The 26460-nt window shown below is 46.7% G+C and overlaps 6 protein-coding genes across 6 annotated transcripts; 2 read left to right on the top strand and 4 right to left on the bottom strand.

The window, feature by feature from the left end:
• Nucleotides 1-10: 10 nt before the first annotated feature.
• L228DRAFT_225911 (DUF985 domain-containing protein) lies at nt 11-1228 on the bottom strand. Its single transcript, XM_018330399.1, has 2 exons — nt 344-1228; nt 11-224 (listed from the first exon to the last, which is right to left on the bottom strand). The coding sequence occupies exons 1-2, from the start codon at nt 881-883 to the stop codon at nt 84-86; spliced, it is 681 nt and encodes a 226-aa protein (XP_018191732.1). The 5' UTR covers nt 884-1228; the 3' UTR covers nt 11-83.
• Nucleotides 1229-1415: 187 nt separating this feature from the next.
• L228DRAFT_279413 (MFS general substrate transporter) lies at nt 1416-4225 on the top strand. The gene is made up of 3 exons (XM_018335684.1): nt 1416-2477; nt 2590-2836; nt 2904-4225. Exons 1-3 carry the CDS (start codon nt 1693-1695, stop codon nt 4092-4094), a joined length of 2223 nt encoding a protein of 740 aa, XP_018191731.1. The 5' UTR covers nt 1416-1692; the 3' UTR covers nt 4095-4225.
• Nucleotides 4226-4236: 11 nt separating this feature from the next.
• On the bottom strand, nt 4237-4606 carry L228DRAFT_6999 (hypothetical protein). The gene has a single exon (XM_018336821.1). It carries the CDS (start codon nt 4511-4513, stop codon nt 4316-4318), a length of 198 nt encoding a protein of 65 aa, XP_018191730.1. The 5' UTR covers nt 4514-4606; the 3' UTR covers nt 4237-4315.
• Nucleotides 4607-16318: 11712 nt separating this feature from the next.
• L228DRAFT_6850 (MFS general substrate transporter) lies at nt 16319-19018 on the bottom strand. Its single transcript, XM_018336820.1, has 5 exons — nt 18373-19018; nt 18171-18284; nt 17984-18116; nt 17472-17895; nt 16319-17399 (listed from the first exon to the last, which is right to left on the bottom strand). The coding sequence occupies exons 1-5, from the start codon at nt 18866-18868 to the stop codon at nt 16767-16769; spliced, it is 1800 nt and encodes a 599-aa protein (XP_018191729.1). The 5' UTR covers nt 18869-19018; the 3' UTR covers nt 16319-16766.
• A 1019-nt stretch (nt 19019-20037) lies between these two features.
• L228DRAFT_242597 (P-loop containing nucleoside triphosphate hydrolase protein) lies at nt 20038-25102 on the top strand. Its single transcript, XM_018331479.1, has 6 exons — nt 20038-20497; nt 20576-21614; nt 21678-22850; nt 22910-24179; nt 24234-24317; nt 24384-25102. Exons 1-6 carry the CDS (start codon nt 20270-20272, stop codon nt 24976-24978), a joined length of 4389 nt encoding a protein of 1462 aa, XP_018191728.1. The 5' UTR covers nt 20038-20269; the 3' UTR covers nt 24979-25102.
• On the bottom strand, nt 25039-26204 carry L228DRAFT_242596 (hypothetical protein). The gene is made up of 3 exons (XM_018331478.1): nt 25425-26204; nt 25277-25341; nt 25039-25203 (listed from the first exon to the last, which is right to left on the bottom strand). Exons 1-3 carry the CDS (start codon nt 25832-25834, stop codon nt 25142-25144), a joined length of 537 nt encoding a protein of 178 aa, XP_018191727.1. The 5' UTR covers nt 25835-26204; the 3' UTR covers nt 25039-25141.
• Between the last annotated feature and the right edge of the window lie 256 nt (nt 26205-26460).

Here is a 26460-nt window from a genome sequence, read left to right as displayed (position 1 = left end):
ATAATTAATTGTGATATAACCTGATGTCGTGATTCATTGTAAGTCTAATTGCGTGTTTCATGTAAATTCTCAACACAATACTTTTACAATTCCTCCGCCTTGGGTGGTGGGCCTTTACGCAACAACCACGACAACTGCTCTGCTTCTTCCGGTGTCACCAGTTCCGATAATTGTTCAGGCACCATAAAGTCGTGGTCGGAGTATTCGAAACCAGGAATGACCGTCTAGAAGGTACGGTAGTTAGCAGCAAATTTTCGCAGCTGATGATTGACCTCTACACCTGGAAGAAGCCGGAAGGATGCCAAACTATCCCCAGCATGTACAGCTTGACCGATGTACTTACCTCACTAATTAACAGCCCCTCACTGTCCGAACCACCTTCATGATCCGGAAGCAAGAAGCTGGCCTTGAACTTTCCGCCCTCGACAATCCATTGTAGCTTCTCGCCCGTGGCTACATCATGGCCCACCACAAATGTCTCTACACGTGCCTTCTTGCCCGGCTGTCCCGCGACCTCGTCTGCATGGATCAAGAGATATCTGCCTCTACCACGGTGCAGCGTGTGAATCGTTCGTCCGCGATTACGATGGAACGCACCCAAAGAAGTCCTTGGGGTGAGGTAGTAGAAGATTGTCGTGCTCGCGGCGCGCGTGCTATCTTCTCCCGCAGGAGCGGCAGTCACAGCGCCAGCAGCTCGCGGCTGATTGAGAAATGGATTTGGAATACGAAACGAATCGCGGTCGGTCTCGAGAAAGTATCCGCCTTCGATGTGCTGCTGCAGCTTGAGCGCGTCGACTATTCTTTGTGTTGCTGGGCTCTCGTTCGGCACCGACCCGGGTTGAAAGGATGGGCGGACGGCTGACAGAGAAGACGAGTCGGCCATTGCTAAATTACGTTTCTTTGAGCTTTTGAGATTTTGAGCGCTAGAAAGAATTTACAGGGAAGACTTCTATATTATTTTCGTGGACGAGTCCAAGGCGGGGCATTTATTTGTGGGGTCTGACCTTCGCCTGAAGTTGAACCGGAGTGAAGCTACGAATTGTTCATCTGAGGTAAGCGCAAGTTAGACCCCGAGCTTGGACGTCAAACGTCAGCAGCCATGATGCAATTCATTATTCTCATTGGGCCATTTCATTCGCGGTTCTCTTGATTCATTTCGTTGAAACAGGTTATTGACGTGGGTTTTAGGGGAAGCATTTAGGGGCACGATAATTTACCCCGCCATGGTTAGGAATCGAGGGCGGAGAGACGAAAGAAAGCAGCAGTACGGACGGCAGAATGAGAGGCGAAAGGATAATCTTCACCAATAATAGTGGAGAGTTGACTGGCCCATAAGGGGCTTAGTATGCTGATGTTCGGCCATTCCGGGGCGGAAAATCGGCCGCCAGAGCCTATCTTATCCCCTCAATGGTGTCAAATGTTGCAATAGCCTTTTCTTTCACCCACTAGTCTCTCAAATTTCTCGATATTCATGCAACTTCTCAGTACCCTGGCCCCAAATCTGGACGATTGATACTGCATAAAATCCAGATAGCCTTGTCAAACCGCCTTCTACGCCAGTCCGATGGAAAAGGAACCGAAAACAGACACAGTGCATCCTTAACTGGGAAATTTTTTTTTCCTTATCGGCAGTGGCGTTGCCAAGTCGGATTTCGTGGGGTTTCACGCGAGTCACTTCGCAACTGACAGCCCATGGCGCCGGCCGGTCCAAATGACGACGCCAAGAACTGGCAGATGAAGGGCACAACAAACAAACAAAAAGACAGCAATCCACGAGAAGAATATTTCGGGGAGGAATCACAGACAAGTTGCGTTGATTCGGGTCCTTCTGGAGATGCGTCTTCATCGACAATCAGTTCCATAAGACTGGCAGATCAGTCGAAATGGGCACGCGACCGCGAGCCATCGCTAGAAAGTTACGATCATGATGCGCCAGAACGTCGCAAACACGCAAGACATGTTTCTTTTGACGTGCAATCAGACCCATCTGAAGAGCCGGATGATGTACTTCCCACCATAAACAACAGACCTGCGAAAGTAAACGAAAATGAAAAGCCAGGGCCCGTCACTTGGGCGTCCCTGCCAAGAAAGGGACAGCTGCTTCTGCTTGTCCTGGCACGAATGTCTGAACCACTGGCTCAAAATTCGTTGGCTGCATATGTCTTTTACCAATTGCGTTCCTTTGATCCTTCTCTGCCGGACTCTACCATTTCTTCTCAAGCGGGCATTCTTCAGGGTAGTTTCGCTGCCGCGCAATTCCTTACCGCAGTCCTGTGGGGCAGAGTATCGGATGCCGACTGGGGAGGAAGAAAGAGAGTATTGCTCATAGGCCTTTTTGGTACCACTCTTGCCTCAATCGGTTTCGGGTTTTCCAAATCGTTTGCATCTGCTATTACATTTCGCATCCTTGGGGGCGTGTTGAACGGTAACGTGGGTGTACTGCGGACGATGATATCGGAAATTATCAAAGAGAAGAAGTATGTCGGATCTTGTTGCCCTCACTTATCAACCCTTGAATGGGCTGCTCTACTTTTCTTTTTTTATTTTCCCCCTCCTATCAAAATGACCACAAAGCTAACGACTCTCTAGATACCAGTCGCGGGCTTTTCTCCTCTTGCCAATGTGCTTCAACATTGGCGTAATCATTGGTCCTATTATCGGCGGATGCCTTGCTGATCCGGTTGAGGCATATCCGCACATTTTCGGACCCAATTCGATTCTTGGCGGCAAAAGTGGTGTACGATGGATGATGAAATGGCCTTATGCATTGCCAAATTTGATCAGTGCAATCTTCCTCTTCATTTCAGCATTTGCAGTCTTTCTTGGACTCGAAGAGGTACGTATCTTAGCATATATCTATCATCAACGTGAAATTCATGAGCATAGTTGCCAACACAATACAGACACTAGAAAGCCGCCTCCATAAACCAGACTATGGTTTACGTTTAGGCAAATTCCTGTCGCGGACTTTACGACGCATCGCTGCTCCACTCAGCCCTGCCAGTACAGAAGGCTACTCTGCCCTCTCGCGTGACGAACACAGCGAGTTCTATACCGGCGGACATGCACGACAACTCAGCTACGTCTCCTCACGCGGGCCTAGTGAATCCATCGACCTGGAACGATCCCCAGCCGCATCATGGACCACGACTCCTAAAATGGACGGCACATCTACTGCTGACCCACACAACTCGCCGCGTTCTCCACCTCGTCGCAAACGCAAGCTTCCATTCCGACGCATATGGACACGCAACGTCCTGTTCACCCTTCTCGCGCACTTTATCCTGGGCTGGCACTTGGGCACATTCAACAACCTATGGTACACCTTTCTCTCCACCCCACGCGCCGACAATTCGTCACATCACAACCACAGCTCTTCCTCCCCCTTGAAAAAGTTCTTCTTCTTTACCGGCGGTCTCGGCATGCCTCCCCGCAGCGTTGGCCTTGCCATGGCCATTCTCGGCGCTATGGGTATAGTCCTCCAATTGGGCGTCTATCCAACAATCACTCACAAATTTGGCACAATTTTCTGCTATCGCATCTTTTTGCTTCTCTTCCCTTTTGCATATACTCTTGCACCATTTCTGGCGCTTGTTCCTTCACCCAGCACCCCTACATCATCCACCTCTTCTCTTCTTTCCCGCAATCTGTCCTCTTCACTCCCAGCACCCTCTTTACCACGCACCACCGACCCCCAAGCCGACGCCGAACACCACCGCCAAGGCATCCTCGTCTGGCTCGCCATCTCGGTCGTCCTCCTCATCCAAGTCCTCGGACGCACATTTACCTTACCCGCGACAAACATTCTCGTGAACAACTGCTCCCCGCATCCCTCTGTGCTAGGCACAATCCACGGTATCGGCCAGTCCGTCTCCTCGGGCGCAAGATCCCTTGGCCCTGCGATCGGAGGCTGGCTCTACGGTCTAGGACTCAGACACGGAATCGTTGGCGCAGTCTGGTGGGGACTCAGTGGTGTCGCGATTGTCGGGTGGGTTGTCAGTGGGTTAGTCTACGAGGGGAGCGGTCATGAGATTTCATTAGAAGGCGAAGAAGAAGAGGAGGGTGCAGCGCAAAGCAATGAAGGTGTTCGATGATTTTTTTTCTTCCCTTCTTGTCTTATTTTGCTCATTAGAACTTCGGACAGCAGGATCATTATCATGGATGCATTGATTATGATTGACGGATTTGCATTTTACAATGGACTTGATGCATCATGTTCGTCCTGACTGGAAATGCATCTTAGAGATATCTTTTTACTTTCTCTTCTGTTCTTCCTTTCTTCTACTGTACTATTCTTCTTTCACTTTAAGACTGTCTACTTTTCCGAAAGAGATGAGCATACAAGATTACATTGTAATTTCCATATAAGAGTCTTCCATCGTGTCTGGTTAATCACTAGAATACTATCTGTTGCAACGAGTCCATCCTGAATGCTTTCAATCAAGGCCACTTGCCACGCAATGGGAAAAGAAAAAAGATTTGCCATTCTCGCAGATAAATTAATTCCAACCATATCAAATCCTTTTCATTAGATCCCCAGGACCCCAACTCCTCATATTCCTTGAGTCTTGACTGCTTGCTCAAAAACCAGTGAGACTTCTATCTCTTGTCCACTCTTCACTATGTCTATGATATGTTCCATAAAATTAACCGCTTAGTTGCTTTCCAGGATAGAATTCTCGTGGCCCCACGACTCCACGAGTAACCAATGGGGCTCGCGCGAGTAACAATACTCGATGGGCATTAGAAAGGTCCATCAGCATCGGGCCTAAGATAAGCGTGGCGTTAACTGGAGCGGAGGCCGGGTTTTAGGCGGGCCGCGTCTTAAATCAACAGTTCACCATTTGACGACGCACCCTCGGACCTCGGATGATTTATTTTCATATTTCTTCATCCATCCACGTTGAGATCGCATGGAAGTATCTTGTTTCCCTGAAGAGCTGCAAGGAACCTGGTCAAACCCACTTCTTTGTCGGAGGACCTCCGATGGACCGGGGAGCTTTCGGTGGAGGAAAAAGAAAAGGAGAAAAATAGATTTGATCATAGTTGGATGAATGACCATTGACCACTAAACTATCGTTAACAATTAATGATGATTTATTGCCAAGGTCTATTCCTGAACGAGGTGTATGTAGTCGTCGAGTTTCTCGGGCACTTGATGAGACAACATAATGTACGCTGACCCTGGGCTGATGGTAGTTGTGTTGCTATGTAGATGGTCAGTATGTAGTCATAAACTACCTAGTTAAAGGCCCTCCCATTAAAGCCAGCAGCTGGCACTACCACATCGCTCCGGTTCTAAAGCAGTCAGAAAGTAGTCCAGGACTAGTTATTACCTGACTAGTACTTACAGCAAAGTGAAGCCGCACATGCTTCCTCAGGGCCGCAGCGGATTGAAAGGTTGTGCGTCGCTCGTTCTAAAAGTGGGTTAGAACTAGTTCAGGACCATATTGAAACCACTTACAGGACAATAAGCGCAGAGCTGCTCACAGGGGGGAATATGCACATTGAGGTGCATATTACTATCCTGTGAGGGCACCGCTGGCCATACATGAGCGTGCCTGTTGATGGAGAGGGGCGTATGACCTGGTCAGAAGCTAATCTCGACCTACACTGCCATTTTATGTAGCAGCAGGCACCCGGACATCGTTGCAGACTTCAGCTTTAAAGTGGTCTGAAAGTAATCCAGAGCTATGGAGTAAAGTAATGAACTGTTGTACTCCCGCTCCCGAGGTGCCCAGGTTTCATGCCTCATCCACATAATTATATCCACCATTTCGGGATCCGAGACAAGATAACTTTGGTGCCCTATAGCTGGGCTGCCCCAGGAAACAGTAAACTAGAATTTGATTTGATGCCTATGCTGAGCTTCAAATTCTTTTTTTTTTTTTTCAAAGCCAGTCAAATAGCTTTACAAACCCTTCGTGCGTTCATGCCTAAGGCGGTTCCGGGTTCCCAAATGCCGAGTCAAATCTGTGTAAATATACATGCCACGCTCGATATTGAGTCCTGTTGAGAAAGCGGAGAGTGAGAGCTCCAGAAAAGCTCCTGTTCCCTTGGGAAATAGAGTTCTGCTCTAGATGAAGGCCCCCAGCTGCTTGCCCTGAGTCCCTGACTATCTGTCAGAAACTTGCATGAAAAGGAAAAGACTTGTATGATTCTGGACGGTCAGCCGGAAAATGATAATGGTATATATTCTTTTGAGAACTATAAACAAAGATGATCCGGTCTTGGTATGCAATATATTGATAGATCATAGGTGTATGAGAAGTAATCTGAGTCCCCGGAACTTTCTCCGCGGCGGCAGCGTCGAAATCATTGTCTTCCTGATACATTATCAATCTCTGCAAGACTCATCAGACGGCGTTTATTCCTGATAACTTGTTTTTAATCAATCACGACAATATCTGGACTCTGGAGTATCGCGGCCCATACTGAAGTCTGGACTAGCTCTGTAGTCGCCAAACCAACCAACACAGTATCTAGTAGTAATCAAAAATACAAGGACAAGCCATTGTGCTATAACGTAAGCTCAGATGGACATTTGAAAGTGTGTTTTTGTCATCATGGTAAACTCTTTCATATGTTCAAAAGGGTCGCCTTTTATAGCATTTGTAGGGTCCAGGACTCCAGCAATTTCTGCTTCTTGCTTCGCCAGTGAAGTTGCCCAAAACTCCAAGAATCTACTGATGCTCAACCCCGGGGCCCGGGAGAGATATTGCAAGTGCATATCAAGGCAAACCTAGCCACGGCGAGCCAATAAAACAATGAAAAGAAATTGGCTTTCTTCCTATATTTGACGGCCACGGGCCGAGTTTGATGAATGTCAGCTGCGGAAGAGACTCCAACCGCGCCAGATGGCGTAGAGGCCGAGAGTCGAGAGTCGAGACAGATGCTGCAGATGCTGACAATAGAGAACGTGATTCAACGTATATCCCAAACCCTTTTTCAAATGGGTTTGTTGCACAGGTTGCTTTTGCTTTTGCTATTAACTGCATATGGAACTGCTTGGGGCCTTGGGCAAGCATGTAGATGTGGCTTGGCCGCATGAGGTCTTTTTAGGCAATATGGCGCACTGTACACCGCACCCCAATTTGATGTACTTCATACCGACTGTGATTGACGACTGAAGACCGGAATTCCCCCACCGCCGTCAGGAAGGGATATAAACGCGCGGTATATTTTTTAAGCTGTTTTTGCAACGAAGCATCTAGCAGCTGTATATTGTAATTTATCCTTCTTCGTTGGATACAATATGATCAATATTATGAAAGATTATAAGATTCTTTAAACAGTTTACTTCCTAACGTAAGAACAGAGCTCTACGGGGAAGTGGTGTAGAATAGCCCGCGGGGGAAGGGAGGGAACTGGCTTTTTTATATCTCTTGATACTCGGTGATTCACCTAGAAGCCGAGTAATATATTGTTGCCTAGGGCAGGCTGCAGGCAATATCGTGCGGGATGAATAATACCAGTGAAGCAAACCTAATTTTACTTTAGAATTCTATACCTATATAAGCTGATAATTAACTGCAGATAGAGAATATATTAATTGCTATAAACACAAATATTCATTTCTTTAGAAATTGCACCACTACCAATTTACTACAATATCGTCTTATAGACTAATATTTGGGATTCTGGCTCTTCGATGCTTACGGATTCTTGACTGAGTTATGTACATTCTTAAGACAGAAGGAAAAATACTGACAATTAAATGCTGCTTAGAAAAAAGGTATGGCGTTGGCAGGACCAGATGATTTTTGATCTGACAAAATCTCAAATTCCTAACGCTTGACTTTTTCCGAAATCCTCGCATCAGGCTTATTTGATGAATTGCATGACTATCTGACCGCGTATCACTGACTGAGTTTTTGCTATGATCCTTTGTTTTATTCATAGCTTTGACCGCTCCTGATTCCATATGGCGAAATGGTTTTGCACATTAAGACTAAAGGTCTGGATCGGACAAGCCTAACCTTAACCCTAGGAATAAACACCAGAGCCCGAATTCCAGGTCGATCAGCAATTGGACGAGTAATATAAGTGAAACTTCTTGTGTCGTTACTCGGAAGAGATTCGCCAAACTTCAACATGCATCTCATATCCCACGATTCCACGAGTATTTCCCAATGGCCCTTGCTCATGTCGGTAGCCGCATACGTCTTTGGGGGTAGCGTCCTAACTCTTCTATCAAGACAACTCTGAGTGGTACTCAGAATACGCTTGCAAAACCTCGAAAGCAGATATTTTTGCAGTCCCTTTGAGGAGCGCAATTCTTCATTCGAGTTTCAGCGAGAAATTTTCTTTCCGTCCCCATCCCTATATAAGGCATTTTTGTAAAAGTTTGATGCCAAATTCCCTGTCCAGTAAAGCAGCAAGCCGTGTTTGGTCTCGTGCATCGTTGCAAGAATGACATCGTTGTATGAAATGACAATGTGAGAGGACAGAGAAAAGAACCGTTGTTCGAAACCAAGAGTCTCGACGGGCGTTTTGCTCAAAAATCGCTCACAGGTGTGCCCTTGAGATCTAAACACAACGTAAGCCATGTAACAGATGCTTAATCTTCGTTGCTGTTGCTGGTAAGTAGGCGGAAGTAAAAGCCGTAATTCGCTGGGTTGCGGTTGAATATAGGAGAGGCGTATCTTGATCTTAATCCCACTTCCGGGAGTGGCGATGATTAAATGTCGATAAAAGAACGGATCTCCACAGCCGATATTCGCGGATGCATATGACCTTGGCTAGTATCCGTTATTGCTTGATCAGGTCGAACATAGATTGACAGCAAGAAATTTGAGAAACCGGCATGGTATGTATGCGCCGCTGCCAGAGAATCCGTGGTTTGTCCTGGTCGAGAGTCGGAAGCAAATTTTATGTATATCTCGAATTCTTCCTCTCTTAGGGAAAGATATGTAGGAGCACAACGAGATAGTGCACTCTGAAAGAGACCACCGAGCTTTTGACAAGCAATCAAACTATGCTTGACCATAATTTCCCAGCATGAATCTCAATTTGGTGACATATCGTCAATTCCAAACCCAGCCATTCCCAGCGCTTTTCTCCAGCTTTTCTTTATTCGGGCACTATCGCTGCCAAAGTTGGCATTCAGCCCTTTGAGTAAGATTCTTATTGGTCTTCCATCGTGTGTAAATAATGCTTCAACATCGTTGGGTTGAGTGCTGTTGAAGCAACCTTCTTTTGAGGTTCATCCTCCGGCTCCCATTTTCTATGTTTCAACTCTCAAAGGGCTCTGAAGATGTGGACCTGTAAAAGCGGTTGAACCCTGTTCCACGACGATGCTCGACAGTAGAGTATCTCCTTCCTTAGCCGGGGGCCTTTTTTTAAAGTATGGCTGCTTGAAGTTCAGTGCCTGAAACTCTTGCTATAGTCCCGCTAAAGAGGCTGATCAAAATCGTTGATAGCATCAGACTGGGGAGTACCCTGGGCTTTCGGGCGCAAATTTCGGTAGTCCCCCTGGCCCTTTCAGTCTTGAACTCTTGGTAAAGATCTTTGCCGCCCAACTGCGGAAAACTTTCGAAGCCATGTTTTCACCAGCACGGTCGATGAATTTAGAGGAAGAAAGGTTTGATCTGACTTATGAGGCATCAGGACTGTTGATCTTAGATTGAGTTCCGCAATTCTCATTTCCCCTAAATTGCCCGTTCGATATCACGGAATAGAACATCGTCGGCAGCAGTGTGAAACCTCAGAAGACCAATGGTATGGGAGTGAATTGGTTTCAGCTGCAAAATGTTCGCGGCAAGCTTTTCTGAATTTGTACTGAGAACTGGTGAGCCTGTTGAGGATGAGTGAGAAACCGCATGTATCTCACGCTCAAACACCGTGTAAAGAAGAGCTCGAGAACAGAAAGTGGAATATCCAGAAGCACATGAACAATACTCCTTGCTTTCTTCCGCTGAAGCTCTTTTGATCATTATATAATTCCAGACTATGGCATGACGACTGATCCGACGAGTCCGTGTGTACCCATGTGATGCAACGCTCATTCCATGAGCCTGTGATACCTTTCCTATTCAACCGAAATATACAACCAAAATATCGGCGTGAATCTGTTGATATCGGAACTGATGATTTTGATAAGAAAGCACTCCGCTCACCACGATAAACGGAGGGGGCGCCAAAGATGACCCAGAATGAGGTATAAGACCACGTTATGTGGAAGAGGTGTTTGGTGTCGATGCGGAATCTTTTCAATCCAAAATCCAGGAAGATTTCGAAAGTCCTCAGAAGATATACCGAACAGTTCCAACGGGATACAAACGAGTGTCAAATCAGTGAACCAGACGAGGAAAGAGGAATGACTGTAAGTGATGCATTGCCCGAGATCTGGGGCAGAGGGTTCCAACAGATTACTGCGATGACGTGTCGACGTTGAATGTTGACCAGGATAATGGAGTCTAATGCTTGGACTTTTTCGGCTTCAACGGCAATTGCGTCCGTAGTATACAATTTAGGAAAGAGCGCTACAAGTGCACTACCCTAGTGACATTATTCCCCTACTTCTCGCCTGCATGTTTAGAGTCGCAGGACCATTCAAGATGATTGTTGCAATGGATTCTCTTCGAAGCGGGAAATTATAACTTCTCATGAAAACTTCTGAATATTGAAAAATTGTATTATCTTGCTAGGGCTTTGTCAGTCAAAATTACTTCAATTTATCCTCAAGATGTCCTCGATCATAGATCGTCGGACACCTGGGATCCTGGGAGTATTAAGCTCTGTATCGCGAAGTTGCTTCGGGGTTGCGCAACTTGCATTTGTGGTTAGTTGACAACATTAGTGATCTCATCTGGAGCTCGAACCGTAATTTGACAGCGTTGATGAACCATTATTTTCCACAAAAAGTTGTTTCTGTCTCTTTTCCGCTCAAAAGGCTGATAATCTTCCATGACAAGGGTACTGTGTTCAACCATACATCCAAAAAGTCTCGTACCGATTGTTGTTCCAGAAGAGAGAAGGGTTTTAAAAGTAAAAATATATATCAAGATCTGGAAAGCCTTTTCATCTAGTTTAATGACCTCAGGCGTCTTTAAATGTCTGCTGTCAAATAATAATCTGAAAAGACCTGTGTCCAATCAAGCTAGGAATTTGCAGAACTTTCTGAAACGAGATATTCCAAGTGATACGTTAGATTGGAAAAGCCAGTAGTGTCCCAAAAGAAAGATTCACTGATAATGATTATTTTGTCAGGCCCACGAGACAATTCAACGCTGGAAACAGAGCGCAGTGACAGGTCAATGTCGAGCTGGCTTTCTCAATGATAGTGGAAGGTGTCAACTCCTGAACAGAATAATGAACCCAACTTTTAAAATTCCATCCGTGAGTAACAACAATCATATGACCCTATCGTCGGAACCTTTTCCCGTACATTCCTATATTCTAGCCATATGCTGGACGTGTGCTTAGCATGTTCTGACAACAACAGTGGCTTTTATACCGTAGATTGGCAAGCTCTGATATTAATGTTAGGCTGTTCGTGATCAAAAAAGTCCCGATATGACGGTTCTCAGTTCAGAAACTCTGCTGATTTGGATACCTCATGAGTCCAAAGCAGCCGGTGTTTGTCTCCCACTGTCTCTGTTATCTCCAGTTCATATTCATTGGCAAAAATTTGCCTCTGGTTACAGGCAGGCCAATTGAGAATGACTTCTCCAACGATACTCCGGGAGCAAAAATATGATACTTTGAGCTTGAAGGTTGCAATGACAACATCGGTCTATCCATTAGGTCTTTCCCGACATATCGTGTAATTCTCTCGGGACTATAACTTGCTTTGGGAGTTCGTTGAGTGTGGAAATTTCAGGCAAAGACCGATCCAGACCAGACCAGACCAATGGACACCCTTGGCTCGCCTGTAAATTTCTGAGGGGGAATTTCATTCTGAAATCTCGACTTTGTCTTGCGCATATATAGAATGCGCAAAACCCTTCCACAATTAAATCGAAACACATATCGAAACACATATCGAAACACATCCCTTTCGATGAAATCCAGACGAGATCAGCCTTTTGAAATATTGATGACAATCATCGATCCTTCAGCATTGCGATACTTAATGTTGTCTTCCTGCTCGCCTTCGTGGATGTTTCTGAAGTTTCTGAAGCACTTGTTCCTCCACTTCGCTGCCGTTGGCACGACTCTATCCGGAAGTATATCCAACTTCTTGTCTGATTCTGGTGTATATCCCGTCGAAAGCCCCACAATAGGAGCCTTCTCCATCCATGCCTCGGCGGAAAGCGCGTGCTGATGCCTTATATTAACCACCACTTCTCTAAACTCCTTCAGAACCCACAACAAAGGAAAGCCCCATAGCTCAGCCAGGACTGGAATTTCATTCAAGCCCAACAGACTGTTTCGTCATGTCTCTACGGCCGAATCCCCTGCATGAGACTTTGCCCATACTTCGAACCAGATAACTTGGGTAAAGCCCACACCCAACCTATTCTTTTGATGTCGCTGGTATGCTGAATCGCTGCGGCTGAAGTAACCCGGCAAGTTGTGCTCATACCCATCTTGTACTAAGCCGGCATGGCTTCCATGACTGCAACAATAGCTGGGGCTCTTGCAGAGGGTTGAGTCGGTATTCAATCTCGCCAGGAGAGTATGTTCGACCGTCATCTTCATTTCAGGAGGAAAGCAAAATCTTGAGAAGAGCACAAGCAGGCCGACTCACTATACCAAGTCCTACAGTTAACACCGGCTCATCATAGAATGTGCACTCATGTTTCCAAGTTAAGTGGTGGCCCTTGTGCCATTTCATAGCTGACGAGTTTGGTCCTCGCACCTTCGACAAATTCTCGAGCAGTGGAGCTTGGCGACTACCAGACTTTAGAGCTCCTGAGACGGTGGCCACAGAAAAGCCCATGAGTGACGATTTCTCTGCTTGTGGCTGCCGCCTTCATAATTTACTTCCGATCAATGCGGAATGGCGTTTCGTCAAGTATTGCATATGCCTCGAGATAAATGTAGCCAGATGTTATTACCATCTGTTTGAATTGCATTGCCGCCAAGCCGTACCATTGTGATGTTAGCTTTTTCATGTCATCCATATCGTAATCTACACGTTCAAGATTCGGCGTGTCTTTATGCTTCTCCTCGTCGGCCAAATAAATTGAGGCTGGAACAAGGCTTTTGTCTTTTTGCGTCAGAATTCTGCGCATATCGCCAATGGCTGACACGAAGAAGGAGGGCCACGCGTTGTGCGCCCCGCCATGACTGGCTAAATTTCAGTGAAGCACGGCCATTGAGTCCTATGTAGGAAGAAGACCCGTGTGAGAAATCAGGATAAGCTGCAATTCGAGTCATGCCAGCACAAGCGGAAAGAACAACTGTCATGTGGCATAAAAGTCCAAAGGCAGAACTCGAAAAATATTGGTCTCTAGAAAAAAGCTTTCGAAAATCAAGCAAAAGATGCCATACTGCGTTAACAAAAAGCTTTGGGCATACGCGGTACTGTGTCTGGATGCGTTTGGATTCAAGTACCCTGAGGCACCGGTTGAGTGTTGACCATTCCATCCTGGCAGGTAGTACGTGACCGAGTAGAGAAAAAGTCAACACTGCAACAGTAAATTTTGGTAAGGAGAAGTGGCGTTGATATGCAGTGGTGATATTCAAACTGGCTGCGGCGCAGGTCGACGCCGCCAGGGTCTGCACTTGTTCTTTCTCTTGGCAATTCCAATACATGCTGAAGTTTGAGATATACGTTCCAAGTTCAAACCAGCAACGGTCAAACTTCTCGTAAACAGCATCACTCTCATAATCAGCCCAGCTTTGGCTGTCATTTCTGTTCATGCATAGTTTTCTTCGACTGGATCCTTTTCGGCTTCAGAAATGTATGCTGGTTTTGCCAGAACCGTTCTGAAATGGGTCCACAGAAGAGAAAAATCTGCTGCTGCCATCACGCCCAAGTCGTGGCATGGGATCGAGATTCTCATTCAGCAGGACCGACCTCTTATTTTTCAAGTAGAATTCTTGAACAAATCTGACCGCTCAAATCGACATATTGAGCAGCTGTATGAGTAATGAGCATTCGATCAAATCGAGCAAGTTGCCGCCCTAAACGGGTTTCCCAAAGCCAGCTTTGCCAAAATGATAGCTGACTCCATTGACAGACCAATAATACTTGCAAGGCGTATGCCGCAGTGGTTTGTGCCATTCTTCTTGTTTGCTCAAACGATATCTCGCGCTCATCAATGCTTTTCGCGTCAAGCAGGATTTATTGAAACCTGTTTTGCTTGAAGGTAAGCCGTAAAAGCGAAATATTTCTTAGAAGCCTTTGCAGAGAAAGAATGAGTTTCGGGCGCCAAGAGAAAGCCGTCTGTGACTGGATCCAGCTTGCACTTTCAGCGCTCGGTCTGCACTCTTTGGGAGAAAGGATGGTGACTTCTGAACGATAACTGCTGTCTACGGACTGCATATCCTTCTTAGTAATTGCAAAAATTTCATCCGCCCGGTGGATTTTGAATATTTTTGACCCAATCAATCTGCTTATCTGAGGTTTCTTCCTCTGCACCATTTTCGTTGAACATTTGCCTTGGTTTGAGTATTGAACGAAGTAATTAATGTAAGGCTTTCCTCGTTTGAGCACAAACAAACTGTCAGAATTTGTCGAGAGGTGCTTGGGTCTTTTATACTGAATTTCAGCCCTTTCGATGATCTGAACTTAGTTAGGGATAAGTGTAATGAGTGATAAGAGGTTTTGACCTGACAATGACTCTTTGGGGCTTTCTTTCTTCTCTTTTTACTCAAAGATGTGAGGACTTCTGCTATGTCTAAAAGTGTGTTGGAGCTGCCAAACCGCCGTGTTGAAACAATGTTGAATGATGCATAGCACAAAGTCTGAATGATGTTTTGCTTCCAGTCTTTGCAATACAAGAAAATGGGCCCAGAGTCTTTCCGTGCCTCTGCGGGGTGGTTTGAGTTTAAGAGAAGCATTCCAAGCTTCTGTGTTTAGTCTCATGCGCTGCAATTACCAATTTTTTTGGAGACCGTAAGTTGTGTAGTCGATTATCCAGAGGATAGATGTTAAAAGCATCTTAATGTTAACAGCGCCAATAAAATCCCCAAGCCTTCAGCAGTCGAGACACGTGATGACGACTCATTCAAATTATTTCCAATCGTGGTAGAAAAAGAGCGAACGGCAAACACCGATGCAGGAGTAATTGCAGAATCCTGACATCGATCCAAAGCCTGTCAAGTATGCACCCTGCCATACCATAGCCAGGGGATTCTTGCGTTCTTGGAGAAATTAACAGCTCTACCTTTCGGCAAAAGGTGTGCTGGTTAGACCGTAAGACCAAAGCAGCAATCACTTACTGCTCTGCTATTTTGATGGCTTGAAAGAATGACCGTCAGATTCGACTCTGCCTCGAATGTTCCAGCCAAGGTACAAAGAAAACGGTATTGAGTCGTCCGGTCATTGGAGTGATACTTGGACTTCTGGAGTTGGTTTCAATATTCCCCTTTGATGACATGCCGTGCACAACCAAGGCCTTCCCTGAGATGAATGGGGCAATTCCACCTCATCCGGGCAAAAGGGACTCATTCATGTCCAACACCTATCCAAGGATATTTGTCTTTAAGAAGCAATTATGACAGTGGATTGCAAAGTTGTCTCGGGTGTCTGATGACGTCTTCTGGCGCAGTGTCATCAAAGTCGTAACTTTATAGGCCGGAGCCATATGCTGGGGAGGGAAAACCAAGTATCCGGCATGATGTAGATACATCCTCCACTCATCACTTTCTTCGAAGGCTGCATAAGCAATGCGCTTTTCTTCTTCGGCAGCGGAGTTTTCTCCACATATAAGGGTCGCGCGGTGGCGACACTTGACCACCTCGAAGGCACGAGGCAAGGAGAGCTACTACACAGACCAAAATTAGCACTATCAACACCGAAAAAGGAGAAACGGAGACGAAAGCCTACCCTGTTGACAACCAATGGCAACGTGGTCCTGGGCCTCCACTTGACAGGTTGTCCTATCATTCTCACATATTGTCTTCCGCCAATGCACAATATTCCATTGAGGAGGCCTTTCGGGGTCTTGGAGTTGACGAACAAATTCGCCTTAAAAAGGTTAACGATAGTCGGTGCGATACAGGAAAGCCAATGTTGTCGATATTGTGAGGAATAGACGAGTCGTATATGCTGAGCCTCACTTGTGATTACATTTGCTTCTCTACCCTTCAGATGCTTGAAGATAATTTGAATCTTGAGTTTTGATTGACCTAGCGTTGCCTGACCAAAGCTTTCAGTAGCAATTCGCCCACAGGACCTTTCTCAGCCGGGCTTTATACTTACGCTGCAATTCACCTCCTTGCCAGAGCTTGCTTTAGCTTGTTTCGTGTGTGTAATCACTATCTCTGGTTCAAATACTTCCGTTGTGGTTGCTTATCGAATTGGGATATCGTCATTTTAATATGTATAATGGTAACAGCCCTCATAGTGGCCTCGTTCGTATTGTACGAGGAAAGACAAAAACAGATAAAATAAAGTGGAGAGGGGTTATTTATGTCAGGGCCGTCAGTGATCGAAGGTGTGAGTGAAGGGGTAAATGGGGAAGGGAAGCAATATGCGTAATCAACAAAGTGAAGCAGGAAGCAATCAAGCCAGTAAATCCACGCGTTCATTGCTCTGGCTAGAATGGGAAAGAGAAATCACGCATGAATAGTACCGAAATGGTCATTACACAAAACGAAGAGCCATAGTAGAAGTCCGTCGTACTTGCCCTAGTTTCGGGTATCTTCATCTAAGCTTCCCCGTTGTCCATGCTTCCTTCCTCCCCCTGATGGGCGACAGTTTCCCCGGTGGAGGCAAAGGACACCGGTTGTGGTAAACGGACAAGAGATACGGTCATTAATGACATCAGGTACAGCGCCGAGGTCAAGAGGAAAGGAAGTCCGAGCCAAAAAGTGCTCTTTCCTTTCTTGTCGCCTTCCCTTGCTACTACCCCATTGCTAACCCACGGGTCGCCGAATCTGGGGTGCTGTCTATCATTCAACGTCAAGCCCCATTTGAAAGTGTTTGCCAAGAGCGGTCCCGCTACAAAAAAGCCAGCGCTTTGGACTACACTTGCGGCACTGAACAATGTGGCCACGTGGATTGGGAGTACGAAAGAAGCGATCAGACTGCGCACCGCCAACGTCAAGGCTGTCCCGAGACCAAAAATAACTAGGGCAAAGATCAAAGCAGGAGGATTGGGCGCCATGCCTAATAGGAGTGAACTAATGAAGAGCAGCGCAAGGCTCCCCTGAATGACACGGAGATCTTTGGCGGCTGGCGTGTAGTTGAAGCGGTGAAGCATAAGCTTGGTCAAAGAGGGAAGCACCGCGACAAAGAGAGCGAAACTAACCCCAGCGCGAATAGATATAAGCATGCTTGCCTGTGGTAAAAATAATTAATAGAAGGTTACTTGCATGGGCGATCAAAACGATGCGAAAGGATGGATACGTACTCTTGCCAAACTCCAGCCAAACTTTTTCGAGGCATATTGCAGCAGGATCTGCATGGACTGGCTGCCCAAATTGCCGACAAAGAAAACGAACAGCAGTAATAAAAGGTTTATATCTTGCCACATGAACTGTGTGGAGTTGGCAAATTTGCGAAAAACTGCAACAATGCGGTTCTTTAGAAGCATTTCTCCTTCTCGCGTTCGTTCAAATTCTTCCCTAGACAGCATTGAGGATGCCCTTGTGCTTGCAACAGCCACCTTTAGAGTCTCCGGTAGAGCCAGCACCAGAAGCATTCCGACAAGGAAAAGAACGGGAGAAAGTAGAAAAGGAATCCAAGGGCTCTTCGACATCATTGCAGCAGCAATGGGCGTTGCAACTATCTGTGAAAGCAGAACAGCAGCCGCCACTTTAAAGTAGGCATTCGCTCTGCGTATAAGATCAGCCGTCATACATCACCACAACTTTGGTTCGAAAATAGCTCCACGCTACAAGGGCACGAGAGGAAGATGCATACCGATCTTCTTCATCTGTTACATCAGTGACCATAACATAGAGAGTCGAGGTAGCCACACCGGAACCGCCTCCAAATAGCTGTATAAATTGTGCAAACCATACGAGGCGAAGAGTGAAGATATCAGGCAGCAAGCCTAGGAAGAAACTTAGCCTCAACACGATAAGTAATTCGATTTCAAGTGACGTACAGATAACCTTGATGCAAAGCTCGGAAAGCCAAATTCCAAAGAGAGAGAGAAATAGAACGGGTCTACGACCAAGGCGATCAGCTAAAACTCCCAATGGCAATCCAAGGACGATGCCTATCCTCAAGTTGAAATTAGCCTCGCCAAGCTTCACAGTTTAATCTGTATCTATTGCCCAAACAGGTTTAAATTTGTCCAAACGCACCTGGAAGCATGGCGAAAGTATCCAACCAGCCATTTATTAAAGCTACTTCGCTCTGCACAGGTTCGATTTTGCAATCATACCGTTCAAGTGAAGATGCTGAATCCGATAGCGCATGGTTGCCGTCGCGGTAGAAGCGACGACAGATTATTTTCTCGAATATTTCTGTCTGAGGTGCCTTTTGAATATCATTACTAACATCGATAATAAGAATGAGCAGCAAAGTCATGCAAAATACGTAAACAGATTTTGGAAATCTTGGCGGATAACGCTGCGGAGGATTCGCATATTGCAGGAGTGGAGTGGTTTCAGAGTTATATTGGCCTTCTGGATTTCTGGATGATCCATTGATTGCAATTTCCTCATTTGTTGGTTCCAATGAGGGCGGGAAGTCATTGGTTGAAGGAGGGGATTTTGCACTGGTGGTGCGACGAGATTGCGGATCTTGACTTTCAACATGCTCCCACTCTTCAGATAAATCTCCATGTTCAGCGACCATCCTCACTTCCCCAATGGCGGTCAGGCAGTATTTCAGCAAGGTGTCAGATCGCTTGCTGCTTGTTTGGCTTGCTTTGTTTCTCTCGTCCTTGCAATACACACTTTCTTCTGGTTCCGAAAAAGGCAATAAATAGTAGGCGCCCGTTCGATGTCACGGGGGTATACCCATTAATATATATTGCTTTGAGTTGCGACTATTCAAGCGCCATCGATCTAGGACCAAGTCTCCGTATTTTTTTATATCTGCATTTTAATCCTAAGGCAGTTTCCCAGTTCCGGCTTCGTCCTGATTGAGACAACGGATGCGAGAACTCCAAGGTTCGCGGCAGATTTCAGCAAGCAGGTCTTTTAATACTTCTGCGTGTCCCGTCTCCTTGAGCTACGGCTACTCCACGGCAAGAGTCAAAGCGCCCTTGTATGTGAAGCGACGAATGGAAAATGCACAGAGCACTCTGAACTAAGGTAGCTAAAGGGTTAGAAGAGTACAGGGTACATGTGGTGTCATCAAGATTACCTACCTACCTCCTTACTACTCCGGACAAGCTTGACTTTTCATATCATGATATGATAGGACGGAGATAGTGACATGGTCGATACGCTGTAAATGTCGAATGCAACATAAGTTGCGGGGGAGAGCTGACGAGGCGCACTAATGATTGCTAATGCTCAGCCAATGTATTGTAGCTGCAACGACAGCTCAACTGCAATCGCAACAGATATTCTTTGTAATCAGCTCAAATCCATCTAAAATTCACAGAACATGCCTATCATTTGTCAGCGAAAAGTGAAGATGTAATGAAAGAGGGTTTAAAGTTTGGGATTATTTGATGTCAAAGATGTCAGGTCATGTGTAGCTAAAGAATTCGGCTCAGTTCGGTAAAGATGTACCGTAGTTAGCGGAGCTTTCGGGACGACTTCATAACGAGACGACATTGAGGAATTATTGAATCGAGCACGGTGTGTTATCACGCGATTTCCAGGCGCTTCGACGGCATTTACTCAATTTCTTTCCCTAGAATAATCATCGTGGACGGCTCGATGTAGAGTACCCTCTTCGCTCTAAAGCTCGGATACGCCACTGTCACTCGAACTTTTGGTATAATAACTAAGCAAAATGCTGGCTTCTGTCCAATCGGCGGACAATCATACTGCTGCCTGGGGCTGGTGCGGCGTGGTTTTGACGCTATCCATGTAATTAAAATGTTTCGACAGACCCCAGGAGGTCTAATACTCCTGCGTGGGAAGCCGTGCTACGGTAATTCAACTCCAACTCAACTCCGATAAGTGGCCTAAATATGACTTATCCCTCTTGCCCTCCATTCTCCCACCCCCATGGGTGGGAGAGGTTATTACTGAAGTGACAGACTCCCCAGTCACTCGGGCTGTCATTCGCACTGCCAACATGACAATGATCGTCGAATGTTCGCCGCAGGCCGACAATGTTTTTGGTCCCACAGTTGTCTCTTGCAGAGAAGGGTTCGACTTCACATTGCTCTTCGAGCAAACTGTTTTGTCTATTTTGCCACTTGCGGCGTTCTTCTGTGCATCTCTCTACCGCTTCGTTGGACTCTCACGTCAAAGACGAAAGACTTTGCCAAGTTCAGGAATTGGTCTCAAGTCCTTGAAGATTGTACGTCGAGTCCGTCTCATCCGACTCTTTCCTTGTGCAATGTATTTCATTATCTAACCGTTCTTGTGCCATGTTCAGTTGGTGACCTTATGTTTTGGATGCTCGCAATTAATTTTGATCATTTTGTGGGTGGGAGCAGGCACACACCCTGTCCGGAGCTCTTTTGCCGCGACAGCTCTCTCAATTGCAGGATCAATCGTACTGGCATTGCTCTCCTTCTTGGAGCATGACCGTTCAATCCGGCCCTCATTCATTATTAGTGTCTATCTTTCTTTTTCCATCCTATTTGACCTCAGCCAAACGCGTACGTTGTGGCTGCGAGCCGGCGATATCCCAGTAGCTTCTGCTTTTACAACGGGGGTTGTTTTGAAGATACTCATTCTGGTACTTGAGGCGGTGGAAAAACGGAAATACTTACAACACCCCTATAGAAGCTATTCGCCTGAAGCACTTGCTGGCATAATCAATCGCAGTGTATTCTGGTGGCTCAACCCGCTATTCTTTAAAGGCTCATCCAATTTCCTCAAAGATAATGACCTCTTTCCGATCGATCCTTCGCTATGCAGTGAGGATCTGCTTTCTCATAGGTTCACTAAAACCTGGTCTTCTTGGAAATCATCGGGAAAGCATGCTTTGCTCTACGCCACCGCCGTTTGCTTTCGACGCCCTTTCATATTGATAGTCTTTCCACGTCTCTGCCAATCTGCGTTCAAATTTGCTCAACCTCTATTGATCAATCGAGCTGTAGCTTTGATGGCGGAGCCCAATTCTGATCAAAAAACCAACGTGGGTCGAGCGCTTATCGGAGCCACAGCATTGATATACATCGGGATTGCTCTCAGTACCGCGCAATACCAACACAAAGTATACCGATGTATGACAATGGTCCGCGGAGGATTGGTTTCTATCATCTATGACACGACCCTCTCTCTCGATGCCAAAACTGCCTCCGAGGCTGCTGCGGTCACGCTAATGAGTACGGATATTGATCGCGTTGTAGCCGGCATTGAAGAGTTTGATGCCCTTTGGGCGGGCCCTATCGAGGTCGGCATCGCAATTTACCTTCTAGCCAGACAGCTTGGTTTAGCTTGTCTCGTGCCCGTTATCATTACTGCCTGTACGTGCTATATGATTGTTTATCTGCATTGACACTTCAACTCCTAACGTTTCCGCCCGACAGTGAGTACTGGCGCCGTGTTTAGCATTGGGAAAGTTTCCACTAGTTCACAAAAGATTTGGACAGCAGCCGGTCAAGTGCGTATTTCTGCCACTGCAGCTGCTGTCTCTCACATTAAAGGAATCAAAATGTCTGGACTGACGGAAAGGGTGGCAAATGACCTCCAGACACGCAGGGTAGAGGAAGTCAACTTGTCGAAAAAGGCCCGCCGTCTCAGAACCGCTACGAATGGCATTGCAAATTTCTCCTCAATTGCTGCCCCTGCTTTAACATTCATCGTATACATGTTGATGGTCCAGGCTAATGGGGCACACTTTGATCCCACCATTGCATTTACATCACTTTCGCTTATTGTCCTCATCAGCAGTCCTATCGGTAATTTTGTCTTTGCCTATTCACAGTTTACTGCTGGTCTAGGTTGCCTTGATCGCATTCAGACCTATCTCCATTCACACGTTCACCGCGATGATCGTCTTAAACATGCTCCGTCAGAACAGAAACACTCCATGGCTGATTGTGACAGAACTTATTCGCCCGGCCAAGCCATTGAGTTGGAACAAATACGCGCCCAAAAGGCTGCTTCAAAGCTTGGAGATACTGAAAGTCTCATAAGGGTCGAAAACGCCGACTTTTCCTTCGTCCTTGGCGAACCTCCTGTTCTGCATGATGTTTCCATCTCTATCAATCCAGGTACCTTGACTATATTGTCTGGTCCCGTTGGAAGTGGGAAGTCATCATTGCTCTTGGCGCTTCTGGGAGAGAGTTTTACCACTAAAGGCTTTATACACACGTCTGCACATGTGGAAATCGGATACTGCGCGCAGGATCCGTGGCTGCCCGATCTTCCTATTCGTGATATTATTCTAGGTCCATCACCGTTTGAGGAGGGTTGGTATTCTACAGTTATTCGTGCATGTGTGTTAGATCAAGATCTCGCCAAGTTACGGCGTGGCGATCAGACGGTAGTAGGAAGCAAAGGCACAAGCTTGAGCGGTGGTCAGAGGCAGCGAGTCAGCCTAGCAAGATCTTTATATTCTAGAAAGAATTTCCTGCTTCTAGATGACGTCTTGAGCGGGCTGGATGCATCCACTGAGCATTCTATTGCACAAAACGTCTTCGGCCAGGAAGGTCTCTGTAAAAAGCATGGTATCACAGTGCTCTTGGCAACTCATTCAGGTAAGCCAACGTATACGACGTCAAGGCATAGCGGTCCGGACTAATGACATTTTTTTTAGTACACTTTCACCGTATTGCAGACAAAGCCATAATCCTTTGTTCGGACGGCACCATTGCTGAACAGGATTCAGCCTGCGACCTTGCCAAACTGGACGGTTGGGAGGCTGGCTCTCTTCCGCAAATGGCTGCTGAGACGGAAATGGGTGCCTTTAAGACAAGCGCTTTTGCGTTGCAAAGTCGACTTTCCGAAGAAGACTCCGAGGAGAATGTACTCAATTTTGCGAGGCGAAATGGAGACTTCAGTCTCTATTTCCATTTCTTCCAGGCTGTTGGTTGGCCTTTGATGACAAGCTTCTTCGTGCTTACGCTAGCGGCCACCTTTGGAATGAAATTTCCCGACCTCTGGCTCAGGTGGTTCTCTGAAGCGGAGGCCTCCCATGCCGGAGAACATACGGGCATGTATCTCGGTGTATATGGAGCGCTCTCCGCCATTGGGCTACTGGCAATACTTGGATGTATATACACATTCATTGTTATGGCTGTGCCCCGTGCCTCTGCGCACCTTCATGCCACTGTCCTCACTGCGACCGTTCGAGCTCCTTACTCATTTTTCGTTTCGACTAACCTGGGCACTATCGTCAATCACTTCAGTCAAGATATGGCGCTCATCGATATGCAGCTTCCGACTGCTTTTATCAGGACGAGTCTAGCCCTCACAACATGCGTGTTTACAGCGGCACTCATCGTTGCTGGATCGAAATGGGCGGCCATGTTGCTTCCTCCTGTTCTCGGCATATTATATGTCTTGCAAAAGTATTATCTTCGTACCTCCAGGCAGCTTCGTCTTCTTGATCTAGAAGCCAGATCTCCGCTATACAACCACTTTCTTGAGACTTTGCAAGGACTTACCACTCTTCGTGCTTTTGGTTGGGAAAAAGACTCAAGAAGGCATAACAAAGAGCTGCTGGATCGTTCACAAAAGCCTTATTATCTTCTTTATTGTATCCAACGATGGCTCACCCTCGTTCTGGACATGACTGTGGCCGTTTTTGCAGTCACTGTCATGGCGCTGGCAACAGAAGTCGGCGGCAAATCAACTGGTGGGGCGCTTGGTGTTTCTCTCATCAACGTCCTTTCTTTCAGCGGAGCGTTAGCTTTGTTGATCCAGTCGTGGACAGAGCTGGAGACTTCAATAGGCGCCGTTGCAAGAGTGAAGACATTTGAGAAAGAAACTCCATGCGAGCACTTGGAAGCTGAAAAGGAAACTGTCCCCCCAGGCTGGCCCATGCAAGGCTCCATTCAATTGAACAATGTCACGGCGGCATACAGGTAGGAGCCTTTTCCCGTCTAGAATTAGTGTAACAAGCTAACACTCTACCACAGGGCCGGAGCCGCTCCGGTGTTACGGAACTTGTCTATCGCTATTGCTCCGGGCCAAAAGGTCGGCATATGTGGGCGGACAGGAAGGTAATGAATTCAATCCCTGGCTCAGATGAAACAAGTAAAAAGGCAGGAAATTGACAATTGCTGTAGTGGCAAGAGCTCTCTCCTGCTGACCCTACTACGTCTCACCGAGATTATCGATGGTCAAGTCTGCATCGATGGCCTCGATCTCTCACGCATTCCTCGCGAAATCATTCGCCAGAAGTTGACCGTCATGCCGCAGGATCCTCTATTTTTACCGGGCACCGTCCGCTACAATGCAGATCCTTCCTCGACACAGGCCGACGCGACCATTGTAGAGGCTCTTCAAAAGGTGGGTCTTTGGGATGTGCTCTCCACGCGCGGAGGACTAGATGCCAACGTCGATGTGGAATCTCTTTCTCGCGGCCAGCAGCAGCTCTTTTGTCTGGCTCGTGCGCTCTTACAGCAACCTCGCGTGCTTATTCTCGACGAAGCGACATCGAGCGTGGACCGCGAAACTGAGAGCAAGATGATGGAAGTGATTGCAGAGAATTGCAAGGGCATCACTGTTCTTGCTGTGGCCCATCGCTTGACGACTATCCAAGACTTTGATCATGTCCTTGTGCTTGGCCAAGGCGAACTGCTTGAACAGGGATCGCCGCAGAAGCTCGCAAGCCAGGAAGACAGCAAGTTTTACGAATTGTTGCACAGTCGGAACTTGTAGCATTTCTAGAATTGATATTATTCTCCTCTTGGAAAACGGGTTGCATTTCGTTCACACGAGTATAAGTTATATATATATATATATATATATATATATATATTTTTTTTTTCTTCTATTCTTTTTTGGGTTTGTTTATTCAATAGAAAATGGGTCTTTCAACAGCCTATTTTCTTTCCGTCTTCTCCTCAGCCGTCACCAGTCTCTTTCGTTCTACGCCCGTGACCACTGCTAGTCGTCAGTTGCAACTCGCGCGTCATACTCCGAATCTATCACCTTCGCAGAATAAAATTAAACTTACATCGTTCATATAAGAAATAACTCGTGACTATCGCTATTGGAAGAGCGACAAGTGTAAATGTGACTCTGTGCTATCTTGTCAGCCGCAAAATCACGTTGTCCAGAAGCCCCAAACACCCCCGTGTCAGGCATGGTATCAAATAACCCACTTTCTCGCTACTGAATTGTACTTTTCTGGAAACGCCTTGCTTCCGGCTGCGGCTGCTGCCCCTGCCCCAGAACGAGGCGGTACCGTCCGTCCTCCTTTTCTTGCGCTTAATTGGTTCACGGCATACGCATTCAGCGCCACCGGATTGATGCGCCGTTGTTGTTGTTGTTGTTGTTGTTGTTGTTGTTGTCGTGTGGATGATGTATTTGTCTTTTCGGTAGAAGCTGTTTGTTTAGTCGATGGAGCCGCAGCTCGATCTGAAGCTGTGTTCGATGCCGACGTTGATGCCGACGACGATGACGATGCCCCTGCGGGATCTCCTGGTGTCGTTCTTGACGGGACAGAGCTAGAGCTACGTGGAGCATGCACTGGGCGTGTCCTGCCCGTTTTTGACCCGGTTGATGTTCCCATCCTTCCGCCCGTCTTCGACCCGGTTGAAGCTCTCATCCTTTCGCGGTCGAAGGAAGTGGGAGGTGTGTCTACTGGTCCTGGTCTAGCAGCAGCTGTGCTCTATCCTGAGACGCCTTCAATCTGTTTTTCAAGCTGGGATCTGGATTCTGGTAGCTGGAATCTGGAATCTGGAATCTGGAATCTGGAATCTGGATACAAGGCTGTCGAGATCCGCAAAGAGACCCAGTCACGTTGTTTTCGAGTTTTCGAGCGACGAGCGTTGGTGCATGTCGTGTATGACCTTGAGGCGGGGAAATACACCGTGCTCCATAGCGGAGTAGCGGAGTAGCGTGGCAGCGCAGCTTAACGGGGTCGGTTAAAGGAATGGTTGACGGTTGGACTGTGTGGGTCAGTGGTCCTGGGCAGGTTGGCAGGTTGGTAGCCGAATTCTGGGGAAACGGACTCGGGTCTAGTTTCAGTGTACCTGCAAACTATATACCAGGCGCTAGAAGGGCGATAAAGGAATGCGACAACGACGACGACGACGACGACGAAGAAGAAGAAGAAGAAGACAGAATATTGATTACATTTACCCTCGATGTGTGCACGTTAAGTCAATTCTATTGAACATAATCTTTTGTATCTAA

This window comes from Xylona heveae (assembly GCF_001619985.1).
Source record: "Xylona heveae TC161 unplaced genomic scaffold L228scaffold_1, whole genome shotgun sequence".
Classification (NCBI taxonomy): Eukaryota; Fungi; Ascomycota; class Xylonomycetes; order Xylonales; family Xylonaceae; genus Xylona; species Xylona heveae.
Note: the sequence above shows the minus strand (reverse complement) of the source record. Positions and strands in the feature narration are given on the sequence as shown.

What these genes read in the sequence shown, in the direction of transcription:
- L228DRAFT_225911 (XM_018330399.1), bottom strand. Translation starts at nt 883, where the DNA reads ATGGCCGACTCGTCTTCTCTGTCAGCCGTCCGCCCATCCTTTCAACCC. An exon ending in AGGGGCTGTTAATTAGTGAG is followed by an intron (nt 225 to 343) that starts GTAAGTACATCG and finishes CGTACCTTCTAG; the next exon opens with ACGGTCATTCCTGGTTTCGA.
- L228DRAFT_279413 (XM_018335684.1), top strand. Translation starts at nt 1,693, where the DNA reads ATGGCGCCGGCCGGTCCAAATGACGACGCCAAGAACTGGCAGATGAAG. An exon ending in GAAATTATCAAAGAGAAGAA is followed by an intron (nt 2,478 to 2,589) that starts GTATGTCGGATC and finishes ACGACTCTCTAG; the next exon opens with ATACCAGTCGCGGGCTTTTC. An exon ending in TCTTTCTTGGACTCGAAGAG is followed by an intron (nt 2,837 to 2,903) that starts GTACGTATCTTA and finishes AACACAATACAG; the next exon opens with ACACTAGAAAGCCGCCTCCA.
- L228DRAFT_6999 (XM_018336821.1), bottom strand. Translation starts at nt 4,513, where the DNA reads ATGGTTGGAATTAATTTATCTGCGAGAATGGCAAATCTTTTTTCTTTT.
- L228DRAFT_6850 (XM_018336820.1), bottom strand. Translation starts at nt 18,868, where the DNA reads ATGGTCGCTGAACATGGAGATTTATCTGAAGAGTGGGAGCATGTTGAA. An exon ending in GCTTTGCATCAAGGTTATCT is followed by an intron (nt 18,117 to 18,170) that starts GTACGTCACTTG and finishes GTTTCTTCCTAG; the next exon opens with GCTTGCTGCCTGATATCTTC. An exon ending in GTAACAGATGAAGAAGATCG is followed by an intron (nt 17,896 to 17,983) that starts GTATGCATCTTC and finishes TCTTATACGCAG; the next exon opens with AGCGAATGCCTACTTTAAAG.
- L228DRAFT_242597 (XM_018331479.1), top strand. Translation starts at nt 20,270, where the DNA reads ATGACAATGATCGTCGAATGTTCGCCGCAGGCCGACAATGTTTTTGGT. An exon ending in GTCTCAAGTCCTTGAAGATT is followed by an intron (nt 20,498 to 20,575) that starts GTACGTCGAGTC and finishes TGCCATGTTCAG; the next exon opens with TTGGTGACCTTATGTTTTGG. An exon ending in GCTCTTGGCAACTCATTCAG is followed by an intron (nt 22,851 to 22,909) that starts GTAAGCCAACGT and finishes CATTTTTTTTAG; the next exon opens with TACACTTTCACCGTATTGCA.
- L228DRAFT_242596 (XM_018331478.1), bottom strand. Translation starts at nt 25,834, where the DNA reads ATGGGAACATCAACCGGGTCAAAAACGGGCAGGACACGCCCAGTGCAT. An exon ending in TACAATTCAGTAGCGAGAAA is followed by an intron (nt 25,342 to 25,424) that starts GTGGGTTATTTG and finishes AAGATAGCACAG; the next exon opens with AGTCACATTTACACTTGTCG. An exon ending in TTATTTCTTATATGAACGAT is followed by an intron (nt 25,204 to 25,276) that starts GTAAGTTTAATT and finishes GACGACTAGCAG; the next exon opens with TGGTCACGGGCGTAGAACGA.